Genomic DNA, 13278 nt, shown 5'->3' on the forward strand with positions numbered 1-13278 from the left:
AGAGGAACAAGCAGACTCCTTGCCAAGCTGGGAGCCTGATGTGGGGCTTGATCCCAGAACCCTGAGTAAGTCAGGTGCTTACCACCTGAGACACCCAGGCACTCCCACCAATTCTCACTCTAGCTTACATTCAGTATTAACCTGTGTGAACTGTCCCATATGGTAAGGTTCAACAGGTCTATAGATCAATTATTATGTGGGGCTGAGCCAGCCCAGTGTCCCTTGTTTCTGATAATCCTTATTTGAAATGTGAAACATCTCAGTTCAAAAGGGACAAAGCATGAGGCCATAAAATAGTCTTATCTAAGATCATGAAGGTGCACTCTTTGTAACTTTTAAAAGGACATTAAAAGTTTGCTATTTAATAGTCTCTCATCTGATTACAGCATTATTTAAGTGTGAATCTACTTGGCTGATAAAAGTAAACAAACTCAGAATGGTAACTGTGTAGTCATGACTTAAGAGCTTGAGATAGTACATAAAACTGGAGAAAAAAATGATTCTTTATTGAAAAATACCAATAATACTGACAGACTTCAAAAGCAATTCACGCTTCCAGAATACAAAATGTACTTAATACATTTTTTCAAATCTTTTTGCATTTCAAACAAAGTTAGCATTTTTGTAAATCAAATTTGATAACCTGACTAAAAATATTTTCCAGCTTTATTATTTAAACAGCTCCACAATCTTTAAAGTGGGGACCATGAGGCAGGCAGGAGCAGAGGGACAGAATGCACCTGGGACTGCGCAGCAGTCTACAGCAACATTTCCCACAACTTCAGTGCTGGAAACAAAATACTGCACAAGACAGCTGTCCTCCAGTGTCAGAGAATCTTGGGAAACAGCTTATCAAAAGATAGCTAGCTTTTCTTACAATTTACACTCTTTCATTTAAGATTGCTTTTTGAACAAAATCTTTAAGAATGCCACTGTAATTTAATTCATCCAATGAAAGAAATGAACTGTTACCATCAAAATGGCCTTTGCCGAGCTTAATAATTCTATGCTTTTTTAAATGCAAAAAAATTAACACATATGCAAGTTTAATTTGAAACCACACAAATTAGGTATGTAGGCTCAGATAGTAGCAGTGTTCACTTTTATTACTAATAGCTTAACTGGAACAGCCACTCTATTCATTCCACCAGCAGAAATAGCAGCACCAAGATCTAAAATTCTTTATGTATAAAAAGCTTATGTCATTATCCAGGTTCCATTCTTTGCATGCTCCAATTCTTGTTATCTTATTTAACATAAAAGCAACAGGATTTGGAGAGTTACTATTTGCTGTATTAAAACAGTTATACAGCATCTTGTACTGTCAAAAAGCAAAATACTGTGAACGGCAGCCCTTCTTCACAGCTCTACACTTGAAGCTGCCAAGCATTCACTGCTCGTGCCGGCAGTGGTGTTTCCACAGTAACATAGCGAAAACTAAAGGAATCATGGCACAATGGATTTCTGAATTCTTTTATCTACCATTGGTCCTGGGGCTTAGTACCATCCCCTGTAGACTATATCTGCTGATCATTCCATTATCTTTAATGGAGGAAAGGCATCAGGTCATATAGCGGGTAATGGCTCTCAGAGCGTAGAGGAGTTCTGCTTGCATCCTAGCTTCTATAAGAAGCAGATTAACATGAACCTGAATATAAAACACAACATAATTTAAGGTTGTTATAACATAATTTAAGGGTTATAAGCATTCCCAATTAGTTTCTCAGTGCAGTTAAAACCCCCTAAACTAAGTACATTTTCTGTGTGCTACTGAATAACTTAGAAGTCTTGACTTTGTCTAAAACGAAAGCCATCTAATGTTCTTCTTGGCTAGACACTGGCTTATATTTATATCTGATCGCATCCCTTCTTGGAAGTTTGTTACATTTCAGAAAATCTAGACATTGCTTTATTAGAATACCAACGTCCCCTGCCAAATCATTTAATAATTTAATTTTTAAAAGATGGCTCAAAGACCAGACATTTGTATCTATAAACAAGTAACAAAGAGCTCTTGCAAAATGGTCTTCTTTCTCCCAAGCAGTGACAGCCAGGCCAGCACTTCTGAAGTGAGACCAGCTGCCTGTTTTTATTCTTTTACTCTAACACTATAATGAGGTTCCTTCCAAGAGATACCAGGGATAGATGTGCAGGAATGTTCTTCTCTGGGTTGGAAGAGGTAATGGAAAGGATTTGAGGGCCATTAGATTAGCTGAAGGAGAATGAGAATCACTGTTGAACAAACCACAACAGGTACGTACCTTCTCAGAGTGCTTAAACTGCCTCCAGAAGCTATCATACATTCTTCTGGTAACCTTTTCGGGAGTGCAAACAACAGTTTTGATATAAACTTTAAAGCTACGGTCCAATAGCTGGTTAATCTCACCATAGTCATAGTCATCATATCTGTTAAGAGACAAAATAAGAATTATATTTTCAATATGTACTGTTTTCTTATGAAATTATGGACATTAATAGTAAATTCTTCTTCCCTCTCTGTCCTCCCAAATAACTGCTTTACAATGTTTAATTGGGAGTGGATAAGTGAACAGAAAGGGATGAGAAACAGAAGTTAGGGAGAGGAACAAAATCTGCCAGTGCCCAAGCAGGAGTATATATTTATAATCATAAAGAAGCAAACACACTGAGGAAATTGTGGGAAAAGCTTGAGAACTGCTGAAGTTAAGAATTCCACAAATCAAACAGTATTTATTATTGGTTACTCTTGCAATGATATATAGATGGTAATCCACTTATGTAAATGAAAACAATTACAATTATCCCTTTTTTCTCTCATGTTTCCAGGAGTTTCTGGGATCAGATGAGGAAAAAAATGGTGGGGGGTTGGCAGACGATTATTCCAAAGGGAAGGATGATCTATAAATGGCCTCATAGCGTCTATACTTAGGAAAGGCTATTCTTTAAGTGAGATGGTTGTATGCAGCAGTGTCTGCTCTGTCCCAGTGGGTGATGGTTTCTAGAATAGCCAGAGACTGAAGTCTCTTATTTGGTATTCAGTAGAAAAGGAAAAAAAAAAAAACCTCTTCCAAAGCTGGCTTTACTACTATTCTGGAGGCGGTGAGTCAATAGTCTGGTCACTGATAAAATTAACAGCAAGCTTTTACAGCTAAAATAAAGTCTTACAGTGTGGAGTTCATGTGTATATGTTAGAAGGTGGTATATATGTAATGGTTGCATTTCCTATATAACATAATATGGCTGAATACCTAACAGTCGGGACATGAAAATTTTGCATTTTGATGATGTATCATGGGATTAGGTAGTCCTCAGAAGGAGCTTGAGAAGAGCTAGGAGGGCACTGTAAGGGTATCAATTTCCAAGAAGGAGATGATATCAAAGATGTTTGAGGACACACTTTTCCTTTATGCTCTAGGACCAGCTTGCTTGCCCTCATCTTCCCTGGAGGCATCTGTCATTTAACTCTTGTCAATGTCCCTAACTCCCTTCTGCCTAGCTAGGAAAGAGTGGTTCATAAGCAGCATAAAAATAAGCTATTGTGATGGGAGCATTTATATATGTGTCTTGCATGTGTGTTCCAAGCACCTGAATAATTGAGTCCAGAGGAAAATATTTCTTTATAAACATAAGAAAACAGACTAACCTTATTCCAAACATGCAGTGAATATAGTTCCAAATAGCTCGTCTAAGCATTGAGGTATCGACATCTTTGTGCATTGCCATTGTATTATAAGTAAGATTATAAGCAATGTGAAATTTTTCATCAATCAACTGTCCTACATCTGGATAAAGGCGATTTACCAAAGAATAACCATGGTCTTCCCAGCAATAGTCCTAAATACAGAAAACAGAACAAATGCGAATAATCAAAATGTGGCCAAGTATAGTTCTATGTCTACTGTTCTGTCGATGGTGAGATTACTGGCAGTCGGAATCCCCTGCCTTTCTAGTGCATCCTAGTTCCCAGCTTGACCTGCAGTATAATCTGATGTTTTCAATTTCTATACTGCAGCACACAAAGCTTTTGTAACTCAGTGAGTGTAAAAAACCAATGGGATTCTTTCTTACACATAGACTATCCATTTTCAGCTTCCTCTCACTCTGTCCTCATTCAGCATCCAGAGGCAACCTATCTTGGGAGTCCTCTCTCCTTTTCCCTCACTGCAGCTATTCCAATAGTCCTCAAATTTTGTACATTTTTAATTCAGAAGCACCACTCATTCCTTTTCCTCCTCCCTGCTTTCTCTTAGTGCTGAGTTCCCTAATTCGTTTTCCTACATTAAATCTTCCTGCTTCCTTTCTTTCTACCTCAAGCAAAATAAGCCCCTACACTACTAGGTTGCTCTCATATTAATTTTCCTGGAATACCTCTTTGATATGTTATCACTCTGATCCCCAAACCTACAAACCTGACCAATTTTAAACTAGCTTCCCACTAATCAGAAGTAGGGATCCTTTGCTTCAAACACTTAGCAGCCCAGCCAACTTCTTTATGATCCCTTTCCTCACTCTGTCTCTCAACTGAAGCTCAATTATTGCCTATAGTCTCCTCTGCTTTCCCAAGCCCATGCTTCTGGATCATTTAAATCTTTCAAATCCTAACTTACTCCATAAAATTTCTGGTCTACATGATCTCTCCAATTCTATTTCATGACACAATTATACTATCAAGTAGAAATATTCTATAACTCTTCCTTGTGCCAAATTTTTGCCCCTATAAACACCATCTTCATCACTTGAGCAAAGAAACAAAATCCTATAGGTCTCAAATACTCACATTTCTGATAAAAGTTATTAACATTAGCCCTTCACAATAATTAAGGAAGCTGGAGTATCAACTAATCTGAATTAAATAATTTACTTACCTATCTAAATATTTATGCAATAGACTATTTAAAAAATACACTTAGGCTGCAGTATGTTTCTACTAATCAATTGGACTGGAAGCAGTCTTACAAAGCTTAGAGCATGGAATAAATATTTGCTAATTGATGATTTTCAAATTTCATTGTGGAACCAGAGAACATAGCTACTGAGAGATGTTTGCAAAGCACTTTTAGCATCGTGCCTCCTGCTAAGCAAAAACAAAGAAGGAGCCTGGTATCCTAGAGGATGACTAGTCCCTAAGTTTCATGAACTCAATATATACACAACTGTACTGAGGGAGTTTTACTGTGTATTTCAAAGTTAGTGATTGGGGAGCTAAAGGAACTGGATCTACCAACAATAATTCTATTCCCTACATCACTTAATTTTATTCACTCTAAGAGATAAGTGCTAAGTACTTTTGGAATAACATTTATGTGAATCCTCATTGCTTCCAATAACACTCAGTACACATTTTGAAGGGAATTAGGATACTGTAATTTACCTGATTAATTTTCTATTGTATCTGTAAAAACTCACCCAAATTAAAAACAAAACAAAAAGAAAACAAAAACTTACTCTCTCTAAAAGGAATAAAGCATATCTTTCACTTCTGATTTTTTTTTTTTTTTCATCTTCTTTCCTTCCACCCACATACATATAATGCTTGAGTTGCTGGGGACATTTCTCTTGTCACTGAGGCGTGGTGCATATCAGAGCCTCATTGTAGCACTGGCGCTCAACAGGAAGAGGGGAGAAAAGCCAGTGCTGTGCATGCTACTGTTATTCATGGTTCAGATATATCAGGGACTTGAGTTTTAGCGCACCAGATATCTGGGAACCTAACCCACTACTGCGATTTAGTTTTATGGATGAAAGTGTTTTGATTTCTGATTCACTGGTTTATGAACTTTAACAATAAAATAAATAAATTTAAGGGAACTGCCTGACATAGAAAAGTTATTTCTTTCTGCAACATTTTGTAATTCTCAAATCCAGGGGACTTTTTCTTATTTTAAGTCAGACTGACATACTTCTAACCTGTCATGTGCATAATAGTAAGTTGCAATTTTACCTGAACTCGAAATGTTGGCACATGCATCCCATGTCTAGAGAAATCCTTATAGCCGTAACTAGTATCCTCAAAGTGACGAGACACATCTCTTGCTGGTGTGACTTCTTCATCATCTGAAATAATTAAACAAAAAAGTCACTGAAAGCTTTTCAAAAACAGGATGCTAGAAATTCATTTTACCTACAACAAGTAAAAATAAGTTAACTACTCAGTGTCAGAGAAAGGGTTAACTAAAGTCTTAAAACCACAGAGAGAAATAGCTTACTTACCAGTGAATGGAATGTAATAAGATTCTCTGTTATAACAAATATTCATGGTTGAATTTACTATGCTTTGCATTCCTCTCTTTTATATACCCTCTGGCGTCCCCACTCCAATTTTAGATATCAAGTGCTACTTTAAAAGTATGCACACAGAATTTGAACATACTTTTGGATAATCTTTATGGTGATAAATCATCTATGCTCTATAGTTTAACACTTAAAGACTATTTCTGGTTGAATATCAATGTTCTATAATATATAATATGATCTCTCTAACACCTCAAAGGTCCTAGAAACAATTCTGGAATGGTGACTCATTTTTTATAATGTTTCCTGAACTTCTGGGATTATTTTCATGTTTATCTGAAGAAAACAGAAACAAAAACTTTTCCTCAAGGAGAAACAAGAGAACATCCAACCTTCATTTATACAAATTTGATTTTTTTTTTGCTATTAGGAAACTTGGGGCTTTTAACACATACACTCTTTATCCCACTCTGTTATCAAAAGACATTTTGAGATACTTTAACTTTTTTCCTTTAAATTACCTGGTTTAAATATTAAATCCTATAGCCTGTATATAAAGGCCAAACATAAAGGATTTAAGTTTGTTGTTAGCTGTCTAAATAAATAGCTTCTTTGCATAAATCATTGAATTCTAAAGCTGAAAAGCAACCTTAGGGCTTTATGAACTCAATTTCCTAATATTAAAGAAGAGGAAAAAGAGCATTCATATGTTAAGTGACTTACATTCACAAAGCTTATTGGCAGTGAATTGTAGTACTAAAACTCAAATATCCTCTTTTAGTCTAGTGCTATTTATACTATAACTTCCTTTTCTCGGTTGCCTGCTTTATTTATAAGTAGGAATACCTATGTAATAATAGCCTCTGTAAAAGGAAAAACATTTGATGTTTTGAAACTTTTATTTAAATTCTTTAAATAAAGTGGGGCTCTTTTTTGGTAAGCAACAGAAATTTTGTTGACTATGTAATGATTGCTTTTACCTGAAGAGAAGACAAACATGCTCTCTCTTTTTTCTATTTCAAAACGTGAAGCCATCTCTTCCTGACTTGCCTCTTCTTCATCTCGACATTCTTGTAACTGCCTCATCTTTTCCATGAGGGCTTCGACCTCAAAGAAGGAATCACTTACCTAAAGAGAAAATACAACTAATGTTACATATGTAAGATAAAGGTTGAAATTTTAAAATTTTCTTATTAGGATACAAATTCTTATGAAACAGAATATAGGAAAAATAGACTGTAGATTTTTAAAGTACAAGAATGATTAAAAAATAGAATTATTTTGGCCTGTTACATATATAGATATGCAGATTTTAAAAAATGATTTTAAGAACACATTTTTACCTTACAAAATCAGTAATAATATCTTACTGTTAATGCTAAGTTTTTTTTTTTTTTTTAAAGATTTTATTATTTATTTATTTGACAGAGAGAGAGATCACAAGTAGACAGAAAGACAGTCAGAGAGAGAGGGGGAAGCAGGCTCCCTGCTGAGCAGAGAGTCCGATGTGGGGCTCGATCCCAGGACTCTGGGATCATGACATGAGCTGAAAGCAGAGGCTTTAACCCACTGAGCCACCCAGGGGCCCCTAATGCTAAGTTTTAAGAATTAAAATTTAAAACTAGTTAAAACTAGTTGTCAATATAAACAGAAACTGCTCACTTAAATAAGATACAAAGTATCTTATTTAGATACTTTGTATCTAAAGTATAAGTGGTTTTGCATCAACTATGCACACTGGGTGTATTGTCATCTCATGATGATGATGTCTTCAAATTATAGTAATCACCTCTAATTTGCCAATTAAGAATGAAACCTGTCCTTTCAGGGCTGGAATGCTCTACCTGACCTCTGCAAATGGGTCTGGCAGTCACAATTTGTAGTGAACTGATTCCCCCAAAATATATTACAACTCAAGTTGACTTGTTATATTCAAAATCCTTACTTCTAAGTAGTCCGGAGTACATATATACATAGTGCTAACTGTACCTCCCTACAAACTAAAGCTACTGATCATTCGTCTGCTGTCCAGGAAAGTACTACTGCCTTTCTGCACAAATACATACACAAAAAGTACAAGTTTTGGAATTTTCTATAATGAAACAAGGTTTTTCATTTAATACATACCATTTCAGCATTAAGAGGTGGCCTCTCCATTCATATATATGTATGTATGTGTGTGTATGTGTGTATGTATGTATGTGTGTATATATATATACACACATACATACATATATATATATATATATACACATACATATATATGGTAAACAACTTTTCCTTTTGCATAAACCCATCCTACATTCTAATTCTCTCTTTTTTTTTTTTTAAAGATTTTATTTATTTGACAGAGATCACAAGTAGATAGAGAGGCAGGCAAAGAGAAGGGTGGAGGGGGGGAGGAAGCAGACTCCCCGCGGAGCAGAGAGCCCAACTCGGGACTCGATCCCAGAACCCTGGGATCATGACCCGAGCCGAAGGCAGAGGCTTTGACCCACTGAGCCACCCAGGTGCCCCCTACCTTCTAATTCTCTTAAGCACTGATAGACAAAATACTTATTAGTTGAGGAAGAATTAAGGCAAGTTCTGGCCCTTCCAAAGGTGCTGTGAGACTCCCCCCACCCCATTATCTTCTTTAGCCTTGTTCTAAATCCAACGTGGGGAAGGACAACAATCCAACTCCAAGCATCCTAGCAACTGATATATACTCTGCCTTAGACCATTGCATAACCCTTATGTTTTAATAATCAGTGGCCAAAGGTGGGGCTATAACATGAATCCAGGTAGCTCAACAGCAGGTGAAGCTCATGGTCTTAACTTTGTCAGCACAGCAGTGATCAACTCTGGGAAAAATATTTCCCTTCATTTGCTAATCTCACAGTATGTAAATGCTACTTCTTATTTAGCACCTGATACATGCCAGCCGTATTAGTCCTTTTACTTCTTTAGAGACATTTCATTTAAACCTCAACCTTGTGTTTGACCTTTATTTATGAATGAAAGAACAGAGGCTCAGGGAGGTTAGGTAACTTGCCCACAGTCAAATATATACACTAAAGGCAATTCAAACTGTTTAAATCTGCTCCAAAGGAACAATATAACTCAGAAAATCTATGCGAAGTATTTAGAAGACTGTGATGCTATTTCTGTGATTTCTCTTTGGAAACATAAGTAAACTTTCACTACAGCAAAGGAATGAAAAAGGAATTTTGACTCATCATATTCAGGAAATTAAAACCTGCTTATAGAAAATTCAACTTGTTCTAATCTGTTTCAAAGGAATAACAAAATTGAGAAAATATAAAAGCCAGAGAAAAGGAGAAATAGAAGTGAAAATGTTTTAATAAATTTACATTCACTTTTATATATATTTGTGCCAAGTTAAACATGAGAAAGAATTTTACAAAAGGAGAAATTTCCAGGTAAAGGCTGATTAAATCTTCTGAAAGATAATTATGAAACCAGCCTGTTTCTTTTATGCAAAAGGAAGGAAAAGAATGTGATCAGCATCAGGAAGTCTTGGACCACCAAGTTGCATGACCTCAGCCTCCCCTCATCTCACTGCAGCACCATCCAATACTGGCTGGCTCTGATGGGGCACATGCTGATGGCTCCTGATCCTAAAATTACTCGAGGGTCTTAAAATTTTACATATCCCTTAGCACTAAATGAGTGCTGGGCATTTAGAGGAATGAACAGATAGAGGGGCCTAATATCTCTATGGACTTCAAGGGTGGGTTTTCTAAGTCACATGAAAAAAATAATAAAACAGCAATTACTGTGGTTAGTCTTATGATGATAATCCTGTAACAGATAATACTTACCGAAACATTTCCTGCTGAGTTGACCTGCATCTCATCCACACTGTGATTGCCATTTGTAATGTCACAGATGCAGTAGTTACTAACCGAAGGAGGTCTGAATGTGTGGCCACCATCACAATGAATTTCTGGACTGATTCCACAGCCAAATGTGAATGAGGCAAGAGAATGATAGTGTGTGAGGAGAACTACTGCATGTACCAGTTCTGCAAGGGACCAGCTGTGCTCTTCGGCTTTTAAAAGTCCCTTAAGGAAAAAAAAAATGAGAACATATTTATACACTGGGTTACAGTGTTGGTAAAAGTGAATAGTTCATCTTGGTATTTAATCTCTTTAAAACAGGCTTAGTCACTACATAAAACCTAGAGTAAAATTATAATTTGAGACATGCAGAATCCAGAATTTGCTAAAATAATTACTTATTTTCAAATAGAGCTTAACATAACCTGCTAATGACACTTTCATTATTATTTTGATTTTCTGAAATCCTGATTTAAATGTAATAGAATGCACTTTGCTTAAATGCAGTTGCCATATTTCAGATGGTGGATTATAAATGCATTAACTGCTGTTAGTTCAAAGTCTCAATCCAGACGTATTTCAAGTGCAGCTACTGTATAAGATATGCCTGTGTTTTTCTCTATCATCAAGCTTTCTCAAGAAATCTTAAAGACAGTCGTTTGAACAACTTGACTCTGAATATTCCTACATCATCAAATTATAATATTTATTTTAAAAACTATGCTCAAGGTAAAGGCTACAATTTTTCAAAGTCTTACAAATTTGTATCCCTTCTGCTTCATTATCTGTTTTATAATCTTGTATAATTTTCCATTACCAAATGATACAACAGACACTACGTTAATCATATTCAAATTTTATATCTTAATCAGATGCTTCAATTATGTAATAATATCTAAAATGTTCTATGAAATAGAAAGATAAGCCCCAAAATATGTTGTATTTTTAAGAATTTCTACTGCATGGTAGTTACTTTTAGGGAATGTCAATCTACCTTTATTCTATTAATAAACAGAACCAGAAAGACCTACTTCAAATTGCATTTGAAAAAGATACATAAGATGCCACTTCACACCTATCAGAATGGCTAAAATCTGAAACACTGATACATCAAATGCTGGTAAGGATGTGGAGAAAAAGGAATGCTCATCCATTGCTGGTGGGAATGCAAACTGTTGTAGCCACTTAAGACGACTGTTTCAGTTTCTTACAAAGCTAAACATAGGTTTGCCATGCAATCCAACAATCATATTCCTAGTTATTTACCTGAATTGAAAACTTACATCCACCCCCTCGCCAAATGCTCAAAACGGTAAATAACCAGGATGGCTTTCAAATAAACTGTGGTACCTTCCCTACATTGTATTATTCAGTAATAAAGAAATGAGCCATCAAGCCTACAAAATGCACAGAGGAATCTTAAATGCATATTGATAAGTAAAAGAAGCTAATCTGGAAAGGCAATATATTGTATGATTCCAACTCTAACATTCTGAAAGGGCAAAATTATAGTAAAATGATCAGGGGAGAGAGATGAATTAAGTAGAGCACAGAGGATTCTTAGAGCAGTGAAACTATTTTATATGATAATATAATGGTGGACAGATGACATGCATTTGTCAAAACCTATAGACCTGTAGAACACAAAGAGTGGACCCTAATGTAAACTACAGACTTTAGTTAAGAGTAATATATCAATATTGATTCTTTGATTATAGCACATACACCATACTAATGCTAGATGTTAATAGGAAAGACTTGGGGGGAGGTTCAAGGGAGTGGAACACAGGAACTCTGCACTTTCTGTAAACCTAAAATTGCTCTAAAAAATAAAAGTCTATTTAAAAAAAAATCTCTAAGGGACACCCTAGATATATTACTTCTACTTACCTCAATATGTTCTTTGGTAATAAGCCAAGGTCTATGTGCTAACACTTTGTTAAGTTCTCCTAAATTCTGTAGTTTTTGAGGAGCATTCTCTAAACCATTAAGCCACTTGGGGTCCCCACCAACATGAAGGAAATCATTTACATGGAGGTTCACTAAGTAGGAACACTGGTGTCTTGCTGCAGCCTTAAGAGAAAACAAAAAGATCAATCCAACTATAAATATTAAAAGTTTCTGATTAGTATGTTTGCAAATTTTCCATAAACTACAGAAATAGTTTCATATAAACATTAAAAAGATCACACATACCATAGAAAGCACCTCCAAAATACCTCAAGAACAAACAAAATATATGATAAAAGTATTTGAACCTTAGAAATTGTGTTTATATAACAACTTTCAGATCCTCAGATTAACAAACTTCAATAAAGGTGCCAACCATTAAATAATGGAGTACAATTTAAAAACTGAACAGGAGTAGCACCACTTATGTCAATGTGAGCTATCTGTAATAGTGGACTAAATCCTTTGTTCTTCTTTATTCTCATTTAATGGAAAATGGTTCTCAAGAGTATATAAATACATATTTCTTTTTACTGTTACACTGAGTATACTTACTTAGAAAGAGGAAAACCACATAATACCTAACAGGAATCCAATTAGAAGTCAGCATATAAGTATTTATCCTGTATTTAAAGCATTAGCCATCTCTTAAAAAGATTAATAAAGGAGGCAGGATTTTTCACTTTATGTATACAAACCATTATTCCAATGTAGTGCCGATAATGTAGGGGTAATGGCCCATCCATTTGCAGTAGATAGTGTTGAGTTTTTAGGAAACTTTCTAGATATTGCGGGTGAAAAACCATCACTAATGTAATGTTATCCAAACGACCCAAAGCAGCAAAAGAATCTGCAAATAAAGTATGCATCTGTGCGTCTTCACTCCCCACTTGGAGAATCTGTATAAAAGAGAGGAAAACCATGGTTACATAAATTGTAAATTGGTGTTAGAATGCAGTGTATACCTATTTTCTTTAAGTGTCATCTAGAAGCAGGTTAAATCTGACTGGAGAGAGGTGTTATAACTCTGAAAATTTAACTCAACCGGGTAGCAAAATAGAAGAATAAACAGTCACATATTATGTAGAAGGAGATAAACAACAAAGGTTGAACATTAAAGGCCATCTAGATAGGTTGCTTGCAGACTTGGCCAGAATCCAGATAAAGCAGCAGATTTAGATTATCAAATTTGCAGAGCTTGCAAACAGACACTAAAGCTTTTCCCCTTTCCTTATAACGCCTACTCTCACTCATTTAAGGAGAACCAAAATTAACA

At 35.6% G+C, this 13278-nt stretch overlaps 1 protein-coding gene across 2 annotated transcripts in view; it reads right to left on the reverse strand.

Moving 5' to 3' along the window:
* Positions 1 to 479: 479 nt before the first annotated feature.
* The window catches only part of SESN1 (sestrin 1), a 116623-nt gene continuing 103824 nt past the window's right edge, over positions 480 to 13278 (reverse strand). For both annotated transcript variants that reach the window (XM_032858269.1, XM_032858270.1), the window contains exons 3-10: positions 12701 to 12901; positions 11943 to 12125; positions 10035 to 10277; positions 7191 to 7338; positions 5921 to 6033; positions 3623 to 3813; positions 2262 to 2406; positions 480 to 1648 (exon numbers count right to left, since the gene is read on the reverse strand). In XM_032858269.1, coding sequence (XP_032714160.1) covers positions 1562 to 1648; positions 2262 to 2406; positions 3623 to 3813; positions 5921 to 6033; positions 7191 to 7338; positions 10035 to 10277; positions 11943 to 12125; positions 12701 to 12901 — 1311 coding nt within the window. In that variant the 3' untranslated portion in view covers positions 480 to 1561. The remainder of the gene's footprint in view (positions 1649 to 2261; positions 2407 to 3622; positions 3814 to 5920; positions 6034 to 7190; positions 7339 to 10034; positions 10278 to 11942; positions 12126 to 12700; positions 12902 to 13278) is intronic.

This window comes from Lontra canadensis, unplaced genomic scaffold, assembly GCF_010015895.1.
Source record: "Lontra canadensis isolate GAN:19392208 unplaced genomic scaffold, GSC_riverotter_1.0 scaffold14, whole genome shotgun sequence".
Lineage (NCBI taxonomy): Eukaryota > Metazoa > Chordata > Mammalia > Carnivora > Mustelidae > Lontra > Lontra canadensis.